Here is a 24,544-nt window from a genome sequence, read left to right as displayed (position 1 = left end):
ACTGCAGGTCTGGTTCCAGACCACTGCAAGAAAGTACATTGACTCACAATAAAGTGAGTCAAGTGAATATTTTGGTTTCCCAGTACACATAAATGTTAGGTTATATTATACTATACTGTAGTCTATCAAGTGTGCAATGGCATTGTCTAAAAAATGTACATACCTTGAAAAATATTTTATTGCTGAAAAATGCTAACCATCATCTGAGCTTTCAGTGAGTCATAACCTTTGCTGGTGGAGGGACTTGCCTCAGTGTCGATGGTTGCTCACTGATCAGGGTGGTGGTTGCTGAAGGTTGGGGTGGCTGTGGCAATTTTCTTAAAATAAGACAATGAAATTTGCTGCATTCAATTGGCTTTCTTTCACAAATGATTTCTCTGTAGCGTGTGATACTGTTTGATAGAATTTTTCCCATGGCTGAACATCTTTCAAAATTGGAACCAATCCTCTCAAATTCTGCTGCTACTTTATTAATTAAGTTTAAGTAATATTCTAAACCCTTTGGTGTAACTTCAACAATCTTCACAGTGTCTTCACCAGGACTAGAGTTCATGTCAAGAAACCATTTTTTTTTTGCTTATACAGAAGAAGCAATTCCTCACGCATTCAAGTTTTCTCATGAGATTGAAGCAATTCAATCACATCTTCAGGCTCCCCTTCTAATTCTAGTTCTATTGCTATTTCTACTACTCTGCAGTTATTTCCTCCCCTGAAGTCTTGAACCTCTCAAAGTTATCCATGAAGGCTGGAACTGCTTCCATACTCCTGTTAATGTTGATATTTTGACCTCTTCCCATGAATCATGGATGTTCCTAATGGCATCCAGAAGGGTGATTGCTTTCAATTTATTTTGCCCAGATCCGTCAGAAGAATAAATTTCTATGGCTGCTATACCTTATGAAATCTATTTCTTAATCTATTTCTTCAAAGTAAAAATGAATGACTCCTTGACCCATGAGTACAGAATAGTTGTGTCAGTGGGTATGAAAGCGACATTGATCTTGTTGTGTATCTCCATCAGAGCTCTTATGTGTCCAGGTGTCTTGTCAGTGAGCAGTCTTATTTTGAAAGGAAGATTGTTTTCTGAGCAGTAGGTCTCAACAGTGGGCTTAAAATGTTCAGTAAACCATGTAGTGAACAGATGTGTAATCATCCAGGCTTTGTTCCATGTATAGAGCACAGAATGGGTTTAGTATAATTCTTAAGGAAGGGGACTAGGATTTTCAGAATGAAAATGAGCATAGGCTTCAACTTAAAGTCATCAGCTGCATTAGCCCCTAACAAGAGAGTCAGCCTGTCCTTTGAGGTTTTGAATCCAGGCATTGACTTTTCCTCACTAGCTGTGAAAGTCCTAGCTGGCCAACTTCTTCCAAGAGGCTGTTTTGTCTTCATTGAATATCTGTTTAGTGTAGCCACCTTCATTAATTACCTCAGCTTCATTAATTATCTAGACTTTCTAGATAGCTTGTAGTAGCTTCTACATCAGCCCTTGTGCTTCATCTTGCACTTCTCTGTTATGGAGACAGCTTCTTTCTTTAAAGCTCATGAACTAACCTCTGCTAGCTTTCAACTTCTCTTCTTCAGCTTCCTCATGTCTCTCAGTCTTCATAGAATTGAAGAGAGTTAGGGCTTTGCTCTGGATTAGGCTTTGGCTTAAGAGAATGTTGTGGCTGGTTTGATCTTCTATCCAGAACACTAAAACTTTCTCTATAACAATAATAAGACTATTTGGCTTTCTTATCATTTATGTGTTCACTGCAGTACCACTTTTAATTTCCTTCAAGAATTTTTCCTTTGCATTTAAAACCTGGTTAACTGTCTGGTGCAAGAGGCCTGGATTTAAGCCTACCTCAGCTTTTGACATGCCTTCCTTACTAAGCTTAATCATTTTTAGTATTTGATTTTAAATGAGAGACATGTGACTGTCCCTTTCCCTTGAACAGTTAGAGGCCATTGTAGGGTTTTAATTGGCTTAATTTCAATATGACTGTGTCTCAGGGAATAAATAGGAAGGTTTGAGGAGAGGGGGAGAGATGGGGTAATAGTTGAAGAATGGGTCAGTGGAGCAATCAGGACAACACATAACAGTTATTTATTATTTGCCATTAAATGGGCATGGTTCTTATTCTCCAAAACAATTACAACAGCAACAAAGATCACTGATCACAGATAACCATAAAAAGTAAAATACTAATGAAAAAATCTTGAAATACTGTAAGAATTACTAAAATGTGACACAGAAATGAAGTGAGCCAATAATGTTGGAAAAATGGTGGCAACAGATTTGGCCTGATGCAGGGTTGCCCCAAACCTTCAATTTGTAAAAAAAAAAAAAACACAGTATTTGTGAAGCACAATAAAGCAAAAGATAATAAAATGAGATATGCCTGTATATGGTTGAGAATAGGTTCATTGATCTCATCATGCTTCCACATATTTGAATTGTTTTACCCAAGATTTTAGCTAACTACAGAAATAGGCAAAATACTCAGACTGTATGACTCTAAACTTTCAGCAATGACTATGTTTTGCTATAGTAACACATAATTTATATGGCCATATAAATTTTGTGTATAGAAACCTCAGACTGTTGGAGTTTATTTAATGTTAAAAGAGATCAGTATAATTTTCAAAAAGAAATCTTATGGTATACATTAGTCATACATTTCAATTTTATCTAAAAAATAAAATATTGATAAGCAACAGACTAGGGAAGATACTTTAGTCAAATACATTTTATTATTACAAACACATTGTATTATTAAAGTTATTCAATTGTGTAATTATCAAAGAAAATTAGATTTGACTGATGAGATAATCTTTCTCAAAATTATAATTTTCAGTTACCCAGTTTATCTTTCATAGCTTTTATGTTGACATATATTTGTCAAAGTGCCTTACTTTGCACTTGTCTCAAAGGTCTTGGTAGCTGGTGACATGTCAACATTATTTTGGTTTAGACACTAAAAAAAAAGGAATTTAAAAAAGTAACAGCACAGGCATTGAAATATGATTGATACTAATCTCTTGAAAAATAAGGAAAAGTATATGGGAACACAGTAGGGATCTATCGTATCTGTCAACACTTCATACATATGTTGAAGATACAAGGAAGTAGATGGTGAAGCTTTAAAATGGATACAACAGGAAAAGGCACATAAACAGAGGCACAGATGGCTGGAAGGAGACCTTCAGATGAGTGATTTTTGGGAAAAGTCTTATTTCTATTTAGGCAGTTGAGATAGAAACCATGGATTGTTTGTTCTGATAAGAGCAGTAGAAAATCAGAAGTAGAGAAGGTGAATGGGATAAAGAGGTACAAATTTCCATTTATAAAGTAAATAAATCATAGGGATGAAAAGTACAGCATAGGAAATATAGTCAATAATATAGTAATAACTCTGCTTGCAATAACTTTGCCACATGGTAACTACCCTTACTGTGGAGAGCATTTTGTAATGTATACAATTATCAAATCATTCTGTCATACACTTAAAACTAATATAATGTTGCATGTCAACAATACTTCAATTAAACAATTAAAAAATTAAATAACATTTATTCAGTCTTTAAAAAAAAGAGCAGTAGAAAAATCTAAGTTTCCAAACTGGATGCTACAAATTATAAATGTTAAAATCTGTAACTGATAGAAAGCTCTCTGATCTTAAGTACATTTCCAAAGGAAGCTATGAGTATTTCTAATTTGATCTTATCTGTCTGATCAATGAATGTGGGCTTCTTCTGGGGCAATCCGTATTTTCTGGTTTACTTCTTTTTGAAATAAGACACTGTGGTTTTCACTGTTTATAGTAGGATGAAATATCTTATTCATTCTGGTATGGTTGAATAAAAAGGATATTCATAACTTTTAGTCTCCTCCTGGGATATATCTTTTTTTGGTGTTATTAGTTTGCAACCACCATATTGAGTTGCTTTTTGGTTGCTAGTAAAGCAGAACAGATTTGAAACAGTGTGACAAGAAGCAAGAAAATACATTCTATATACACTCTATCTTTGAAGTATTCATTTTTCATGAAAAGGAGTAAAATGAAAACCAGTGTCCCTTAACTAGTAATTGACATAGTATTTTGTTAGGATCTAGAATGCTTTGTAAAATAATGCAAATTTTAAAGTACACACTACATGAGAGGAAATACACATCATCAAATTTAGAACATAGGCATCCCTTAAATCTTCTTTTTTTTTACATGCTAATCATAATACCCCCTTTCTTCTTCCCCACCCTTATCCTTCCCTACCCTCCCATTCTCCCCAGTCCTTTTCCCTTTGGTAAGTGTTAGTCCATTCTTGGGTTCTGTGATTCTGCTGCTGTATTGTTCCTTCAGTTTTTCTTTGTTCTTATACTCCACATATGAGTGAAATCATTTAGTATTTATCTTTCTCTGCTTGGCTTATTTCACTGAGCATAATACCCTCTAGCTCCATCCATGTTGCTGCAAATGGTAGAATTTGTTTTCATCTTATGGCTGAATAATATTCCATTGTGTATATGTACGACATCTTCTTTATCCATTCATCTACTGATAGACACTTAGGTTGATTCCATTTCTTGGCTATTGTAAATAGTGCTGTGATAAACATAGGGGTGCATCTGTCTTTTTCAAACTGGGCTGTGGCATTCTTAGGGTAAATTCCTAGAAGTGGAGTTCCTGGGTCAAATGGTATTTCTCTTTTGAGCATTCTGAGGAACCTCCATACTGCTTTCCACAATGATTGAACTAGTTTACATTCCCACCAGCAGTGTAGGAGGGTTCCCCTTTCCCACAACCTCGCCAACATTTGTTGTTGTTTGTCATTTGGATGGTAGCCATCCTTACTGGTGTGAGGTGATATCTCATTGTGGTTTTAATTTGCATTTCTCTGATGACAAGTGATGTGGAGCATCTTTTCATGTGTCTGTTGGCCATCTGAATTTCTTATTTGGAGAAGTGTCTGCTCATCTCCTCTGCCCATTTTTTAATTGGACTATTTGTTTTTTGTTTGTTGAGGTGCGTGATCTCTTTATATATTTTGGATGTCAAGCATTTATTAGATGTGTCATTTACGAATATATTCTCCCATACTTTTTGTTCTATTGATGGTGTCCTTTGCTGTACAGAAGCTTTTCAGACTGATGTAGTCCCACTTGTTCATTTTTGCTTTTGTTTTCCTTGCCTGGGGAGATATGTTCATGAAAAAGTCGCTCATGTTTATGTCCATGAGATTTTTGCCTATGTTTTTTCCTAAGAGTTTTACGGTTTCATGTCTTACATTCAGGTCTTTGATCCATTTTGAATTTACTCTTGTGTATGGGGTTAGACAGTGTTCCAGTTTCATTCTCTTACATGTAGTTGTCCAGTTTTGTCAGCACCAACTGTTGAAGAGACTGTCATTTCCCCATTGTATGTCTATGGCTCCTTTATTGTATATTAATTGGCCGTATATCTTTGGGTTAATGTCTGGAGTTTCTATTCTGTTGCACTGGTCTGTGGCTCTGTTCTTGTGCCAGTACCAAATTGTCTTGATTACTATGGCTTTGTAGTAGAGCTTGAAGTTGGGGAGCAAGATCCCCCCCCACCTTATTCTTCCTTCTCAGGATTGCTTTGACTATTTGGGGCCTTTGGTGTTTCCATATGAATTTTTGAACTATTTGTTCCAGTTTGTTGAAGAATGTTGTTGGTAATTTGATAGGGATTACATCAAATCTGTACATTGCTTTGGGCAGGATGGCCATTTTGACTATATTAATTCTTCCTAGCCAAGAGCATGGGATGAGTTTCCATTTGTTAGTGTCCTCTTTAATTTCTCTTGAGAGTGTCTTGTAGTTTTCAGGGTATAGGTCTTTCACGTCTTTGGTTAGGTTTATTCCTAGGTATTTTATTCTTTTTGATGCAATTGTGAATGGAGTTGTTTTCCTGATTTCTCTTTCTATTGGTTCATTGTTAGTATATAGGAAAGCCACAGATTTCTGTGTGTTAATTTTGTATCCTGCAACTTTGCTGTATTCTGATATCAGTTCTAGTAGTTTTGGAGTGGAGTATTTAGAGTTTTTTATGTACAATATCATGTTATCTGTAAATAGTGACAGTTTAACTTCTTCTTTACCAATCTGGATTCCTTGTATTTCTTTGTTTTATCTAATTGCCGTGGCTAGGACCTCCAGTACTATGTTAAATAACAGTGGAGAGAATGGGCATCCCTGTGTTGTACCCGATCTCAGAGGAAAAGCTTTCAGCCTCTTGCTGTTCAGTATGATGTTAGCTGTGGGTTTATCATATATGGCCTTTATTATGATGAGGTACTTGCCCTCTATACCCATTTTGCCGAGTTTTTATCATGATGGATGTTGAATTTTGTCGAATGCTTTTTCAGCATCTATGGAGATGATCATGTGGTTTTTGTGGATGATGTTGATGGATTTTCGAATGTTGTACCATCCTTGCATCCCTGGGATGAATCCCACTTGGTCATGGTGTATGATCCTTTTGACATACTTTTGAATTCGGTTTGCTAATATTTTGTTGAGTATTTTTGCATCTACGTTCATCAGGGATATTGGTCTGTAGTTTTCTTTTTTGGTGGGGTCTTTGCCTGGTTTTGGTATTAGGGTGATGTTGGCTTCATAGAATGAGTTTGGGAGTATTCCCTCCTGTTCTATTTTTTGGAAAACTTTGAGGAGAATGGGTATTATGTCTTCTCTGTATGTCTGATGAGATTCCGGGGTAAATCCATCTGGCTCAGGGATTTTGTTCTTGGGTAGTTTTTTGATTATCACTTCAATTTCTTTACTCGTAATTGGTTTGTTGAAATTTTGCGTTTCTTCCTTGGTCAGTCTTGGAAGGTTGTATTTTTCTAGGAAGTTATCCATTTCTTCTAGGTTTTGCAGCTTCTTAGCATGTAGGTTTTCATAGTAGTCTCTAATAATTCTTTGTATTTCTGTGGGGTCTGTTGTGATTTTCCCTTTGTCATTTTTGATTCTGTTGATGTGTGTTGATTCTCTTTTTCTCTTAATAAGGTTGGCTAGAGGCTTACCTATTTTGTTTATTTTCTCAAAGAACCAGCTCTTTGTTTCTTTGATTTTTTCTATTGTTTTATTCTTCTCAATTTTGTTTATTTCTTCTCTGATCTTTATTATGTCCCTCCTTCTACTGACTTTAGGCCTCATTTGTTCTTATTTTTCCAATTTCGATAATTGTGATGTTAGACTATTCATTTGGGATTGTTCTTCCTTCTTTAAATATGCTGGATTGCTATATACTTTCCTCTTAAGACTGCTTTCGCTGCGTTCCACAGAAGTTGGGGCTTTGTGTTGTTGTCATTTGTTTCCATATATTCCTTGATCTCTATTTTAATTTGTTCATTGATCCATTGATTATTCAGGAACATGCTGTTAAGCCTCCATGTGTTTGTGAGCCTTTTTGTTTTCTTTGTACAGTTTATTTCTAGTTTTATACCTTTGTGGTCTGAAAAGTTAGTTGGTAGAATTTCAATCTTTTGGCATTTACTGAGGTTCTTTTTGTGGCCTAGTATGTGGTCTATTCTGGAGAATGTTCCATGTGCACTTGAGAAGAATATGTATCCTGTTGCTTTTGTATGTAGAGTTCTATAGATGTCTATTACGTCCATCTGTTCTAGTGTGTTGTTCAGTGCCTCTGTGTCCTTTCTTATTTTCAGCCTGTTGAATCTATCCTTTGGAGTGAGTGGAGTGTTGAAATCTCCTAAAATGAATGCATTGCATTCTATTTCCGCCTTCAGTTCTGTTAGTATTTGTTTCACATATGCTGGTGCTCCTGTGTTGGGTGCATATATATTTATAATGGTTATATCCTCTTGTTGGATTGACCCATTTATCATTGTGTAATGTCCTTCTTTATCTCTTGTTACTTTCTTTGTTTTGAAGTCTATTTTGTCTGATACTAGTACTGCAACACCTGCTTTTTTCTCCCTGTTGTTCGCATGAAATATCTTTTTCCATCCCTTGACTTTTAGTCTGTGCATGTCTTTGGGTTTGAAGTGAGTTTATTGTAAGGAGCATATAGCTGGGTCTTGTTTTTTTTATCCATTTTTTTTATTACTCTATGTCTTTTGACTGGTGCATTCAGTCCATTGCATTTAGGGTGATTATTGAAAGATATGTAGTTATTGCCATTGCAGGCTTTAGATTCGTGGTTACCAAAGGTTCAAGGTTAGCTTTTTTAGTATCTGACTGTCTCACTTAACTCGCTTATTGAGCTGTTGTAAACACTGTCTGGTGATTCTTTATTTCTCTCCCTTCTTATTCCTCATCCTTCATTCTTTATATGTTGTTTGTTTTATTCTGTGTTCTTTTGTGTTTCCTTTAACTGCTTGTGTGGGTAGTTGATTTTATTTTTTGCCTTTAGTTAGTATTTAGTTGGTCTGCTTTTTTTGCTGTGATTTTGTTTTCTCTGGTGACATTTATTTAGTCTTAGGAGTGCTCCCATCTAGAGCAGTCCCTCTAAAATACCCTGTAGAGGTGGTTTGTGGGAGGCAAATTCCCTCAACTTTTGCTTGTCTGGGAATTATTTAATCCCTCCTTCATATTTAAATGATAGTCGTGCTGGATACAGTGTTCTTGGTTCAAGGCCCTTCTCTTTCATTGCATTAAATATATCATGCCATTCTCTTCTGGCCTGTAAGGTTTCTGTTGAGAAGTCTGATGATAGCCTGATGGGTTTTTCTTTGTAGGTGACCTTTTTCCTCTCTCTAGCTGCCTTTAAAACTCTGTCCTTGTCCTTGATCTTTGCCAGTTTAATTATTATGTGTCTTGGTGTTGTCCTCCTTGGGTCCCTTCTGTTGGGAGTTCTGTGTACTTCTGTGGTCTGTCTGAGCAACTATTTCCTCCCCCAGTTTGGGGAAGTCTTCAGCCATTATTTCTTCAAAGACACTTTCTTTCCCTTTTTCTCTCTCTTCTTCTTCTGGTACCCCTATAATGCCGATATTGTTCCTTTTGGATTGGTTGCACAGTTCTCTTAATATTGTTTCATTCCTTTGAGATCCTTTTATCTCTCTCTGCGTCAGCTTCTGTGCATTCCTGTTCTCTGGTTTCTGTTCCATCAATGGCCTCTTGCATCTTATCCATTCTGCTTATAAATCCTTCCAGAGATTGTTTCATTTCTGTAATCTCCCTCTGGACGTCGTCCCTCAGCTCTTGTATATTTCTCTGCAGCTCTATCAGCATGGTTATGACCTTTATTTTGAATTCTTTTTCAGGAAGATTGGTTAGGTATATCTCCTTCTCAGGGGTTGACTCTGTGATTTTGGTCTGTATCAAATTCTTTTGCTTTTTCATGGCGAACGAGGTAGTTGTGCAGGGCTGGCACTGTGTGTCAGCTGGGAGAATGTCCCTTCTTGCTGGTTTGTGGCCTTCCTCTCCTGGGAGAACAGTCACCTCAGTGGCTAGTGCTGGGCAGCTGTGCGCAGATGGGGCCTCTGATTCTTGCCTGGCCTGTATGGAGTTAAGCTCTGCAGTTGCTATGGGCATGGCCGGCCTCAGTCTGCTGCTCCAATATGGCAGAGCTGCATCAGAGGGGAGACAGGCGGGAGGCTGTTTATTGCTGTGAGGGTCCTCCGAGCTGTGCTGCTGCCCAGGGGATTAGGGTGCCTGGTGTTCCCTGGGATTCCCAGCTGCTGGCCTAAGTGTCCTGGGACGCTTCCGTCCATCTGTGGGGTCCCTGTCCCTTTAAGACTTTCAAAAAGCACTCGCTTTTCTTTGTCCCAGGGGTGTCGGATGTGGGGACCTGCTCACAGTTCTTACTGTCCTGTTTCCCTAGTACCCAGCACCCCACGCATGCACTGTGCATCTGTGCTCTGGTGTGGATGGCTTGGGCTGGCTATTCAGCAGTCCTGGGCTCCCTCTCCCTCCCCGCTCTGACTCCTCTCCTCCCACCGGGAGCTGGGGTGAGGGGCATTTGGGTCCCGCTGGGCTGCGGCTTGTATATTACCCCCTTCACGAGGCGCTGGGTTCTTGCATGTGTGGATGTGGTCTGGCTGTTGTCCTGTGTCTTCTGGTCTCTCTTTTAGGAATAGTTGTATTTGTTGTATTTCCAAAAAAATATATGGTTTTGGGAGATTTCCGCTGCTCTACTCAAGCTGCCATCTTGGCTCCACCCTCTTAAATCTTATTTTTTAATTACGATCAGACAACTCTTGCAAAATGTTAGAAACAGGATATGTGATCTGGGACATTTAGCTTATAGCCTTTAATGAAAGCAAATTAAAAACCATTCTAGTTTTCAAGGTTTGCATATTTAATTATTGAAAATGTATTTTTTAATGATTAATGTAAAATGATCTTTTTTTTTGCAAGACCAGTATGGCCATAGTTGAAAGTAATGTATGTATGTATATAATGTATATAATGGGATTAAAAAATGTATATTATTGGGACATGAAAATATCTTAAATGGAGTTATTTCAGAAGTCAGTAGACGCCTGAACTGGTCAAAGCTACATTATAGTCATTATTCTGTCATCTGTTCTTTATGTGATATTTTCCTCTTAAGGACTCAATTTTACTTATTTACTTTTTAGATATTCTCATAAAAATCTTTCTAAACTACGTTATACACTTGGTCACCTTCATAACAGAACCTGAAAAGCTTCAGGGCACAGGACAGGACTGTAAATACGTGTGCTGGGAAGGCAATGCCATCCGAGATGGCTGAGAAGGGTAAGGCACCTGGTTCCTGCACCAAAGGGTCCTGGATGCTGCTGCTTTGAGAGTTCTTATGTATGCTTTTCATTTCCTTTCCTTCCCCTTGCTACACCTTGTCATTGCCTGCCCATGTCAGTATGCTTGCCTTACTAACCTTCAATTATTCTAGTTTGATGTCAGCTGAGAAGTCAGGGCACCAAAGGTATCTAAAATAAATGGAAATACAGCTTAAGGGCATTCATAAGAATCATACATGTGAGCTCTAGTGTGTGGACTCTACACCATCCATTTTGGTCACTCTGACACTCTTTGGTAGACGAACATGTAAAGTGTCATGTAGTCTAGCTCCCACCTCTCACTGAGTACCTTGTTTTGTCTATAACTATACACATTTACTTCTCCCTATGCTCCCTTCTTTATTTTTAGTTTACTTCCTCTTTTCTTGGCTGTGTCTTATGAAGTAGGGATTGCTGGGTAAGTGGCTTCCACTTAAATGAAATGTTACTCTGACAGCACTGGCATTTGCTCAAAACCTATAACAAACAGGTATTGATAAACTTACTGTGTATATATACAGAAATTTATTTCTCTATAAATTAAATTTTAATAGGATATTAGAGAAGAGAGAGCTTTAATTCATTGCATCCTACCTGGACGCAGAATCTTTCACTGCTCTGGCTCTTTGGTTAATTCACTATGAATCACTCCCCTTTACAATATATATTCCACAATTAACTTCCAGACTGGCTGAGTCCTGGGAGGAGGTGGTAAGGCCAGGGGTGCCAAAGATCCACTTTCAATCTCTACTTGACCAAGGAGTTTCACAATTATTATGTCAAAATGATCAACAAGCCATAGAAGCAGCTACAAAGTATTTCAACTGCTCTTTTTTTCATTTTTATAACTTCTGGATTTTGAAACTTTAATAAAGAAGATCCTGTGTTTTTTAATAATGATAGTAGTAAATTACCTGTATTTCATTAGCTCAGTGAATACTAGTTCACCTAAGAAACATAAATAAAGTTCTTTATTATTGCATTGGTTGAATTCTCTTAGGAATTGCAGTTTATTGATTATGGAATTTTGCATTATTTAAAGAAGTAGAAATGACAACCTGAATAGATAAAATTGTGTTAATAATAGTATTAAATTACTTGGACTTTGGAAAACCTTTTTCTAATGTGAGCATTTCAGCATTATAACCCAGATTTCAAATGAAATCTCAATAAGGGTAAGGGAACTACAATTAATTGAACATCAACTCCATGCCTTACACTGTTCTTGGGACTCCACACACGTCATCTTACTTACTAACAAAATTCTAATGTCAGTATTTTTATGTATAGGTTGACCTGAAGTCTAACAGTATCAGCCATTACCTTTTATTCTGCAAATAACAATTTGCTGAGGGCCTACTATGTGCCAGGCCCTGTTCTATTCTATACACTAGGAAATTACAACAGTAAAAAAAACAAAAACAAAAACAAACCATACAAACGTTTCTGCCCTCATGAGCCTACATTCTAATGGAGAAGACAGATAATATCCAAAAAAAAAAAAATTCAAATAGCACCCTGGATGGTGATAAATGCCCTGGAGAAAAACAAAGCAGGCAAGGAGATGGGAGGTTGTCAGATTTGTCAGATGGCATGACTGGGTTGTGATTTTTAATTGAGTGACCAGGGAATCCTACATAAGAAAAGTAACATTTGAACGAAGACTTGAAGGAGGTGAGGGAATAAGCAATGCAGACCCTGTGGAGAGGAATCTTCCAGGCGGAGAGAAGAGCAAGTAAAATGTCCTTGCGGGAGAGCATGCCCGGCACTTCGAAGGAGCGAAGGGAAGGCCAGCGCGGAGCAGGGTGAGCGGGGAGGAGAGGAGGTCTGCGGTGTTGCCGGGGTCAGATGAAGGAGCCCGAGGCCGTGTAAGACAGGGCCTTTTACTCTGAGCAGAGGAAAGCCGCCAGACATTGTGCAAGGAGCGATGTGAGCTGGTGTGTAGGTAAGAAGCTCCTCTGCCTGGAGGGGCAATCATGGGTACCCGGGGACTGGTCAGGAAGGTTCTGCAGTAGCCCAGACGGGAGATGCTGGGGTCTTGGTCCAAGGTGGGAGTGGGGGATGTGTGAAAAGTGATCAAATTCTGGAAATGTTTTGACAATGTGAGAAACAGAGGAGTCAAGGATAATGCCAAGGTTTTCAGTCTGAGCAACTACCATGGGGGAGGCAGCAGGAGAGGCTGATTCTGAAGGAAAAGGTAGGGGTTTGGGTTTGAATGTGTTGGGTGAGGATGGCAATTTGATGTATGGGGTCAGGGAAGGCATCTGGGCTGCAATATGCAATTGAAAAAAGCCTGCAATCAACACAAGCAATATGTGGTGCCCTGTATGTCCCTTGCAGCATTATCTCCAGGAATGCTTTGTTACGGACACCCTCCCATTCCTCAGAATCAAAAGGAAACAGGAACCAATACTGCTGAGCTATGTCACGGATTCTGAGCTGGGCCTTTAAATCACATTCTTTTTTTTTTCGTTTCCTCAAGGGGTATTAGTATACAGTATTATCTTACTGGATAAATGAGTGGACTAAGATTCACAGAGGGCACGTGCCTTGCTGAAACTTACACTGTAGAAAACCCCAGAGCCTAGCTTTAACTTGTGCCTTCTAAATCCCCAGACGTGCGCACATCTCATGCCAGGCACGCTGCTGCCAGGACATCAGCAACACATGACCGGCTCTCCTCTCTGAGGCCAGGCCTTTAGCATCAGAAGGAAACTGTCACCTGCAGGCCAGGCTGGTCACCGTGCAGCTCACTCACCACGTTCAGCAGCATGATGATGCAGAAGTTGATGCACACTGCGGTCCCTGTGGTCGCCACCTGGGAGTTATTCCGGATTAACGCCCACTTGAAGGCAGCGAAGGTGCTGACGGTCACCACCCGGTAAATGACGATCCCGAACACGGCCGCGATCACCACACAGATCTGGCAGGAAGGCGGGAAAGGAAACAGAGGGAGCGTCAGGGTGGAATAGCACAGGAACAGGGCTCCTGGCACCTGGAAAACCCTCTGATGAGAAGAGGAAGCAGTGGTGGTACTGACTCAAGAAGCCACAGCAAAATGCATACAGCATGCACTGTGGCTAATACCGTCTCTGGTCTGTATTTTCTTTGTTATTCAGATAGAAAAACCACAGAGCTTGAAGGCTGATAAATTATGTAAGCCAAGGGGTAACATTTTATTAAGCAGAATATTAGATTGAGTTCATGAACAAATATTTATTATGGAAATCTTAGAAAGTCACTTTTCTATTTAAAACTGTTGATTGGTTTCCTTTTACTTTTAGGATAAAATCACAGCCCTTAGGGTGGGCTCCAAGACTCTTTCGAGCCCTACTGAGGGCTATTTTCCCCTCCCTCTGGGGGCTCCAGACCGTCTGTCACTGTTTCCCATGGGCTAAAGCACCTTAATCTCATGACCATTTCCTTTGCCTAAATTGCTAACCCATCCGTTCCCCTGCCAACGGTGAGCACACACACCGCCTAGGTACCATCTACTCAGCTTCCACATCTCAGCTCAAGAATCCCTTCAGAACTGAAGTTTTTTATGACCCCCTGACTTTTTTCTCTGTTATACAGTACCTATACTCTTCTTTCAGGTCCCTACTTAAAATTTCTAAAATTTGTCAGTCTGTCAGCCTCCCCACTTAGAAGTACAATAGCCTCCCCTTGTCCATGCGGTGTGTGTTCCATGAGCCCCATGGATGCCTGAGACTTCAGATAGTACTGAACCCTACCACTGCAAAGTGTTTTCCTTTACATACCTACCTGTGATGAAGTTTAATTTATAAATTAGGCATGGTATGAGATTAAATTAAGAACAATAACTAATTATAACATAGAACAACTGTAACAGCATACTGTAAAAAAAGTTATGTGAATGTGGTCTCTCTCGCTCTCGAAATCTTTTTGCACTGTATTCATCCTTCCTGTGAGGATGTGAGATGAGAAATGCCTACATGATGAGAGGAAGTGAGGTGAGTGGCTTAGGCATTGTGATGGAGCATTAGGCTACTGTTGATCTGGTGATATACCAGAAGGAGGATCATCTGCTTGCAGACCGTGGTGGGTCACAGGGAACAGACACCTTGGAAAGTGAAACCACCATTGTGGGGCATTCACTGTAGGAGCCATTAGGGCAGGAACGGTATCTGTTTTGCTCACCAGGGTTTCTGCAGCACCTTGGCATAATTACAGGTGCTTGGTAGGTCTCCAGTTATTTCTCGCTGACTAAACCAACTATGTGTGAGGTACACAATCTCTTATTAATCAGATATGAATGCAGATTTAACTGAGACATCTTTCTCTGAAGATTTCATGGTATTTGAGGATATGGCATGGCTTCTATCTCCATGAATAATAGGAATCTGAGACTCCAGAGTTTTGTGACTTTCATTAGGTGACTCACTTAATAAGTCAGAGAAGTGACCTTAGTCTACTTAGTTAGCAAAAAGTAGATCTTAAGGCTGGGCCTCAGGATGGCCTGTGCTGACTGAGAGATTCCTTTCCTCAGAGAAATGGCCCTCTGTTTTATGTAAACTCTTATTTCTGGATTACTGTAAGTGGTATTCTCTAAAAGCTTGAGTATGAAGTCTAGCTGGAACAGGCAATAATAATAATACAAATAATAAAGAAACAAAACCCTGCCCATGTCTTAATCCTTGAGCTGTTGGAAAGGAAATAGGTGAAATCCACACTGCATTTCAGACAAAGGGGGCAATCGGGTGGAATGGACAGCACCCTGGACTCCTGGCTCAGCTGCTCCCTAGCCGTGTGACCTTCAGCAAGTACCTTGTCCTTCCCATGGCTTTGGCCTCCCATGTTCCAGGACCCCATCTGTACAATAATGAAAGCTTTATCTATGTCTACAGATCTTCTGAGAAACAAAAACCAAGACAATAAATCTCAATGTCCTTATAGGAAGCAAAGAATGACACATGTTTACCAAGCAGTATCTATAGAAGGGCATGGATTTGAATCTTGATCTGAGCTGAGAGACTCTTGGGCACACTGTTCACCTTTCATTTCCCCAGTTTCTTTCTGGCTAAAGGAGGTAGGCTGTCTGGATTTGCTGTAGTATTGTCCTTCCTACTCTAATCATCTAGGATACATATTTACGCACTTGCCATTTGAAAAGAAGGAATCCTAACTATCCCTTACTGTTCTAACATGGCATTTCTGAAAAATCTGCATATATTTTGTTCAGTAATTTATAGGGTCACAGTTGAGCACAAAACAGCTTCTTTTGTAGGAGACACTAACAACCAAGGCTTAAGTTAGTGTTTTTCAAATTGATATAACCATTAGTGAGTGTGTAAATCAATTTTAGGAAGTTAGAGCTGGCATTTAAAAAAAAGACTAAAATAAAGTAGAAAATATTGGAGCTCATTGTGTTTTATAGAAGAGAGCATTGCTTCAATTACTACATTTAGATTTATAGACATCCATTTGCAAGGCATATACTGGGTCAAGACAGAGAATTTATTTCTTACATGAGCATGATAAAAAAAAGTTTGAAGACACTGTTTTAAGTCGTAGCTCCGATTTTTAGTTCCTTTCAGCATGGCATAGGGAGGCAAGTAGAAAGAACATCAGATTAGATGTCTCAGATTCTTGGCTATTCACTGAGGTCTGAGCTCTGGCTATTTACTGACTGACCCTGGACAAGCCCCTTGAGCTTTCAGAACCTCAGTTGCTCTATCTGTGATAAGGGGACAGCAGTACCACCCCTGACCACCTCATGGAATTGTCATGAGAATTACATGACTGAATGTGCAAAAAGGTTTCATACAACTAAGCAAATGCTTGGTGTGATGACTGTCATTACCATGCTACGGGTTTATATTTTATGAAACAGAATTGTAAAAAAAGTTTCAAACCATAAAAAATATTCCAGATGCAGAAACGATCAGTCGGCTGCATTTATCTGCAAATGCTTGATAAGGTTCTGGCTTTCCTGAAATGGGATTCATCCGCTCTTTCTTGGAATACTTGGCTTCAAACTGGGGCCTTATTTCTTCCTGAAGAACAAGCAGACACATTTTTTATACACTGAAGAGGTGCACATACAATAAGAAAAAATATTTTGTTCCATCATAAAATTGAATCAACACTAATCAGTCAGACATTGAGGTGGGCTTGGAGACTGAGGTTTAAATGTTTGGAAATTGGCCATTTCAAGAAAATCTGAAGGATGACTACTCAGACTTATCATCAAGGCAATGCATTTTAGACTAATAGTTAAGTGTGACTTATTTTATTAAACTATGCTTAAAGAAATTAAGAATGAGAAAAGGGACCACCTTTTGCATCCCTAGTGCTTTGAGATACCTAATAAACTTTAACTTTTATTACCAGGAAATGATATGGACACTGGATGAAGAAATCTTTTGAACAGCAAAATGTTCAGGACCCATTTTGTGAGTTATAATGGCAATATAATTCTCAGTTTTCTCCTACAATTAAAAAAAAATGTTTCTATTTAGGTAATTAAAAGCATGGTGAGTCTCTTTTTTAAAAAGCTCCTGTAAGAATCACCCACCTTTAACCAGTCAATTTTTAAATGTATTCTTAATGGGAATTGAAAACAAGGTAAACAACTTTCAAATCCACCTCGAATCAAGGCTCCTCTAATTCTAAATCACGCTGAGATTTTATTTCACTTTGTTGAGCCTCAACTAACCTGAAAAGCTGACTGGAAAGCAATCAGATTAAGAACAGGAAATTGGCGGGAGGGTATGCTGAAGTGGTTCCAGTTAATTAAGTACATGTTCTGTTTGAGTGTCTTGCAAGAGGCAGGAAAATGAGGAAACTCTGGTGAAATGGGAATTGACTTATTCTGGGCGGAAATGCTCAAGACTCAGATGAAGGTCCTGATGGAAAGTGAAGAGGCAGCTGGCAGAAGGGCAGCCTCACTCTGGCCACAGGATAAGCCTGGTGCTGGACTTCACCGAGGAGCAGGTAATGGGGAAGGTCGGGGATATGCAGTTGCATTTATGTTAGCCAGTTACACTTGAGAGTCCTCTCGAGAGAAACAAAACACACCTAGAATCTTCTGCTTCTTTGGGAAACTCTTTTGAATTTTTCAGGGTATAAACATCATAAAAGAATCACTGAGCTAATCTTCCAGGAACTAAGGCCAATCACAGAGCCAGACTTGCATTTCTGGGTGTTACAGACTGAATTGTGTCCCTCCAAGATCCTATGTTGGAGCGCTGACCCCCAGAACCTTGGAATGTGACTGTATTTGGTGACAGGGTCTGTATAGAGGTAATTAAGTTCAAATGAGGTCATTCGGGTGACCCTAATCTGATATGACTGGTGTCCTTATAAGAAATTTAGATGCAGACATGCACACAGAGATGATATGATGACACAGGTAACAGACAGCCATCTACAAACCAAGGAGAGAAGCCTGGAAACCTAAGAAGAAAGCAATCCTGCCAACACCTTGATCTCCGATTTCCAGCCCCCAGAGCTGTACATTGCTGTTGTTTGAGCCATTCAGTCTGTCCTTTGTTATGGTATTTTGTTACAGTCAACTTTTCAAACCCCAAAAATAATTTTCTGGCGAATGCTTAAAAAAGCATGAGAGGCCTTGTCAGAAGAGCAAGGTCTTTTGGAAATTCCAGTGTCACCTCTACATCTAAACACTGCCCCAAACTGCATGGGCATGAGAAGAAAAGTCATTCATTTCCGAGAGATGATTTGAGAACCAAACCCCAAACCAAAGATACCTCTCCAAATTATCATCTTCCAGACTAAACCTACCACTGGGCTACAATTCTCATTTATGTTTCTAGAAGATTCCTTTTACTGTCTAAAAATTGATATGTGTGTCTCTGGGAAGGAAAACGCCCATTGACACCCATTATCACTTATATGTGAGTAGTTTATCTGACTTACTGGCGCATCAAGACTTTAAGGCAATCAGACTCAGGAGAGGCGAGAGCTAATGAAGAGGAGGAAGGAACGCCGAGTTCAGGCCTGGATGGACGTCAAAGGAAAGCAGGGCCTGAGGCGGCACATGGTGGCCAAGCCCAGCGTGGGTATCCAAGACTTCTGACAGGAAGGGGGCGAGAGGTGAGCCGAGGGCACAGTATACTGGCCCAGAGGGGGTAAAGGGAGAGAGACGGGGCTGAGAAATGTGCTGAGAAAGTGGAGTCTGAGTTTATCACTCCCCTGACAGTTTTATCTGGAGCCACCCTTGCATTTAGCCTATTGCCCCAAGGAGGCCACCCGAGGAGTGGTTTCTCCTCAGCATTTTCCATGTGAGGTAACACTTCTGAGCCTGTGCATTATCTGGGCCCTGCCCAGGGTTCTGGAGAGCTCCTGGAAACATTTCCTTGGGACAGTTGTCTTATAAGGTTTGCTTCCATGGGCCTAGAGTCATAAAACAAATGCCCTTCTCTTGCTGCAAGAAAATGTGTAATAGTTAACAAAATGAAACAAATTACTACCAATTCTTTGATTCCTCTATCTCCAAGTGAAACGCTCTGCTTAGCCATGGAATTTTATTCTGCTAAGCAATCAAACTGGTCTTTAAAAAACATTCTGCTAGTTATACTGCTTGCAGTTTTCTGCAAAGACAGGTATAGAAAATGCTTTACGAGTAAACCTGACTTCTCTCACAGAGCAGAGAGTCATAACACAAGGGGACTGTGTATTTCTCGGTGGTTTGATTTTCTAAAATTCTGGGGTAAATAGTACAAACCTCCTCTTCTTCCCAGTCTATCAAATCCCAGTCGTAAGCAATTACTGCTCGCCGTCTTTTCCAAAACTCCAGGAAAACTGTCGCTGGAACAAGCAGAGAAAGACAAGCACATTTTCAAATAAAACTATGCTGTTAACTGTGCCATTGAACAATGAAGCCATTGCATAGAACGACAGTTGTTGGTGTCGGCAGCCTTGAATATCAGAATGTCCAGCTAAACTTCATTTAAAAAAGACCATTTTTCTGAGAATTACTAAGCTTGTGTCAAGGATAATGAAAAATTAGAGATTTCATGGAGCTGAATTAAGTTGATCTGCAAGTCAAAGCAGAAGAGACCTATTAGAATGACACAGCTCCTGGGATGTTAGAATACAGAGAATTAGGTTACCAACATCTTTCTAATTGATAAGAGTATTTACTTTTTAAAGTGAAGGGCAGGGAGGGGCAGAAAAGCAGAAGTAAAACTTAGGAGCACTCACGTATTTGGCAGTGATTTCTTGTCCCCCAAACTCTCCCCAACAACTATGTAAAATGTGTTTTACTGTCTCACTGAAGGAAGCTACTTATTGGAGGAAGGAGTCCTATTGCTTCTCCCTTTCTCCAAACCATCTCTTTGCTGTCACATCCAGGCAAAAAGTGTAAATTCCATTAAGAACCTTTTTCAAGAAGGTGTGGGGTAGCTGGCCTTCCCGCCCAGGGAAATCTGGAGGTTACCCTCATTCAGCTAAAGTAACTTTCTATTCAATTAAAAGATATCTACTCAACTCAAGTATTTAACATTATTCAATGACAAAGATAAAAAAAATAATCAAGACATAATCTTGCTGCCTTGGAAGTCAAGCCAAACAAGGGAAGGAGACAAACACACACCCCAGCTTTGAGGATGACTATACCTGAGGGTATCACACAGCTCCTAGGAGACAGAAATGGTGGATTTCTCTCTGTTGGGCCTGGCTGTATCTTTAGACTCATAGGCAAATATATGTCATCTATTTGGAATCAGTTTCAATAGGAAAGGTAAATATCAAAATGCCCGTTCCAAAGAGAGATGGTTACTGCCTTTTTTCCTATTCTGCCTTGCTCACACTACCTTCTCATTAGTGGTATTCAGACATAGAACATAGATTTGTAAAATAAGTAACTGGGAAGACAGTATAGGGTAACGGTTAAGAGCTCTCTGGCATAAGCCTAGGTGTTCCTAGGCTGGAAATCTAGCTCAGATACAAGCTGTGCTGCTATTGGCAAATCAATTAGCTTTTCTAATTCTCAATTTCCTGCTAAGCAAAGGGGAGGTAGCAATAAGGGTCTATAATCCTTTAACTGAAATGCCAAAATTCAAATTGCTCTACAAATTCTAAGATTTTCCCCTTAAGTTTGGCACAAATTCATCTTATGGTAAGCTCTGACCTGGGCTGACATGAGGCTACTTACAGTCTCTGTGTATCCCTCTTAATGGGAATATCCATATATGGGAAGCAGCCTTATTAGTGCATTTGAAACATGAGGTCCTTTCCCAGACGTTTGGGTCTTAATAAGAAAGCCACACCTAAAATAACCAAGTATTTAATTCTAAAAGAGGGAAATTAAAATAGACATATTTATTTGGAGGTTAATATAGCCAAGGCTGAGCAGCCATTTTCCATGGGAGTGCTTTCTGGGAGTGTTGTGTAAGGGGTCCCCAAGACCACCTTCAGGTTTGATGACTGACTAGGAGGACTCACAGGACTCAGCATATAGGGGTTCTCATGGCTGAGATCTATTACAATGGAAGGATACAAAGCCAAGTCATCAAAGAGACAAGATGCTTGGGGCAAAGTCTGGAAGAAAGAGGGTACAAGCTTGCAAGGATTCTCTCTTGGTGGAGTTACAGGAGACGTGCCTAATTCCTCCGGCAACAAGATGTGACAGCATGTGCAAAATCTTTTCCAACAGGGAAGCTCATTAGAAACTCATGCTCAGGCTTTTACTGGGGGGCTGATCACACAGGCACCCTCTCCCCAGCACCAGAACTCCAGTCTCTGAAGGTGATCAGGTGGTTGGCCCGAATCATACATTGAGCAGTTTATGCACAATGAGTTACTCTCAGCAGTAAGAGGGGTGGAAATTCCAGTTCCACTAAGGTCCCAGACACCAGCCAAGGGCCAATCCTGTAAAGACTTTTTAAAATGCCTGCTATGCTAACTCTCTTCTGCACACTTGCCCTCTGCCTCACCAAATTAGCTTGTCTTTACTGGTCCTCTGGCCCCTCAAGCAAATGCCACATTGTAGAGACTTTCTCTCTTTGGTCTCCAGGTCTTCCCTGGCCTTGGAGAGACAGAGCAGACAGCCTGTGACTGTATGGCTGCTTCCATAGGAGTCAGTTCTGTACCCTGTGGCCACAGAGAGGCATGATAGGGGACCATTCTGGGACAGCCTGAGGCCACAGGATACGCATCCCATCTGTCGCACTGTCCGTTGCTGCTCCCACCAAGCCCTACCAGCCTGACTGTGCTTCTTGTCCAAAGGAACTGAATTCTAAGGACCAGTGGCTGCCAGAAACATTCCACCACCTTTCTCCTCCCAGCACGTGCTAAACCCTGCTTGGAGGAGGAACTAACCAATAATTCCTTTCTTTGGTTAATAATCCTCTCTTCTCTTCCGTTCTAGAACATGGGAGGATGAGAAAAAGCCATGGGTTGCTTGTACAGTTGCCATTCTCTAGTGAGTGTTTATGGGTGAAAATATTCACTGAGGAAGAAGAATCTGCTTCTGATTCTATCAACTAGGACTTGACTGAACTAATATATGTTGTCACTTTCCAAGGCAAAGCTCCAATCCACACCCTTATTATTCCATGATTTAAATTCCCTTATCTAAATACCTACACCCCTGGGAGCCCACTGCACTTTGAGCTGTTTTACTTCATGAGCCCACACTTTGCTGTCTCCTTTGGGGCTGGCTTATGCTACATATATGTTTATATCTTTATGTTAATATAAAGATATACCTTTATATTAATATATATCTTTGTCTTATACCACCCAGCACTATTAGGAGTTTGATTGAAAACTATATTTCTTGTATGGATTCATTCTCAAAAGACTTAAAGCTCCTAAGTATTTTGTCAAGATTTTCTAATATATGGAATTCTTTCCATCAAAAAACTGGTCTGAAATCAGAAGGTTTAACCTTACTGCTAGCGTTTTGAACTTAGATTCTGATCTATCTTGCTGTGTAGGTAATGATTTTTCCCAGTCCAGATGTGACCAGGTCTCCTGGGGGTCAATATCACCTACAAAAAAAGCCCCCATTAGCAGGCCAGGATGCAAGGTTCCTAATGAGCTTGCTTGGGCCCAGCTTACTCTGCCCCAACTTGTACCCTAGACTCTGGGCTAAATCGCTAGTGGTTGTCACACCTGGGGTGTTTCACCACTTTCTCAGCTGTGCCCACACTATTTCTTCAGCTTGTAGTGGTCGTCCCTATTTGGGTCCATCTGGTCAACTCCTACTCTCGCTTCTGGATTGGGCCCTACGTGTTCTGCCACCACTCCCTTGGAACCCTCACTCTGTCTCTGTGCTGAGCTGTGCACGTAGCTCTAGGTCAGGGATGCTCACAGCATTCAGCACTTAAAAAACAACAGCAGAAAATGTAATAGTTTCTACCACTACCTTGGGGGTTTGAGAATAAGGGATGTATTTTAGTTGTCTTTCTATCCCGAGAATCTAGCACAGTGACAGGTATCCATAGACACAATAAATGTATACATGAAATGCTGTCATGAAAGTGAAGGCAATGTAACAAGTTACTCTTTTCTCACTTTCCTAAATCTTATAAGATATAAATTTGAAGAATATGCAGCTCTATCTTCTGAATGCATCAATGTCAGTTAAATGAATAACGTATTAATACGACAAATTAAAAGTTAGTATGCTTCTCTTTTGTCTGGCAGTAAAAATATCATTCTGTTCTGATGACCATGCCCAGTATTTGGTTGCATGGACAGTGTAGCAAAGACTACCAACTGTCCTCAAAGATCCATTCTGTGGATTAAGTGAAGATTCCTATGGCCAGGATCCTCACCTGAACCTAAACTACTTGGTGATGTAACTGGCCTGCTGCTAGGCTACTGCTTCCACACCCAAAGGCAATAAGCTGTTATTGACTGAGTCACTATATAAAGAGCTCTGCCCAGTGCTCTGGGTGGAGGCAGAGATGAAGTAGGATTACAGACCTGCAGACTGTTGGATGCAGACATAATTCTAGTGCTCGACCTATCACTGGGAAAACAGCTGGGTAATAAACCCTTTTACCCCAAGAACATTACATTGTCTTTCCTCAGTCTCACTGAATCCATAGTGAACTTTGCCAGGGGTGAAACCCATTGGCAAGACAACTGTCACATGTAGCCCATAAGGGACACAAAAGGGACATGACATAGAATGTTCTGCAGTCCACACTCTATTATCATTTTCTTAAATCAAACAGTTATTGTCAGTTTCAAATCCATTTGTGGCAGACTTCTACGAATTTACTCAAATCATTACTTATTTTTCTAGGCATATTTAGGTTACATTTCCCAGCCTTTATTGCCATTAGATGAGGCCATGAACCAAGTTTTGGTCAGTGGGAAGTAAGCAGAAGTGATGTGGGTTACTCTCAGACTAAATAATTAAAAAGTAGGTGTAACATCCCTGTGCTTCTTTTCTCCTTTTGTGGAATAAATGGAGAGGACTCTGAGGACCCAGAAGAGGACAGAGCCACAATATAGAGGAACTTGGGTATTTGAATAGCGTGTGGAAGGCTGCCTGACTACTAGGAACACATGGTTGGGTTTTGTGTATGGGTTCTATTGAGCATCAGGGTTTTGTTCCTTGTGTCTTACAGCAGCTAACTTTACTCATCCTAACTGATACAAGAGGTTTTCTGAAAAGTATGGCTGTGGTTAGCATTTTTCAGATAGGAAGAAATAAATCACCGAGTTACTATTTTTGTCATCTTCCTAAGGCATTCAGAGAGTCTTATGCAGGGAAATCTCCCCTTTCAGCTGTGTATCTTAGATTCCATGGCAGGCTGAAATGCGGCACCATTTATTTAGTTACCATATAGTGAAAGTGTATCACATG

The 24,544-nt window shown here is 40.0% G+C and overlaps 1 protein-coding gene across 4 annotated transcripts in view; it reads right to left on the bottom strand.

The window, feature by feature from the left end:
• ANO4 (anoctamin 4) overlaps nt 1-24,544 on the bottom strand; it is a 388,856-nt gene that overhangs the window by 38,382 nt on the left and 325,930 nt on the right. For all 4 annotated transcript variants that reach the window (XM_037007143.2, XM_073213690.1, XM_073213691.1 and 1 more), the window contains 3 exons: nt 19,442-19,524; nt 16,608-16,748; nt 13,490-13,654 (listed from right to left, as the gene is read on the bottom strand). In XM_037007143.2, the coding sequence (XP_036863038.2) occupies nt 13,490-13,654; nt 16,608-16,748; nt 19,442-19,524 (389 nt within the window). The remainder of the gene's footprint in view (nt 1-13,489; nt 13,655-16,607; nt 16,749-19,441; nt 19,525-24,544) is intronic.

This window comes from Manis javanica, chromosome 10 (assembly GCF_040802235.1).
Source record: "Manis javanica isolate MJ-LG chromosome 10, MJ_LKY, whole genome shotgun sequence".
NCBI lineage: Eukaryota > Metazoa > Chordata > Mammalia > Pholidota > Manidae > Manis > Manis javanica.
The sequence above is the reverse complement of the archived record's forward strand: the minus strand, read 5'-3'. Positions and strand labels throughout refer to the sequence as shown.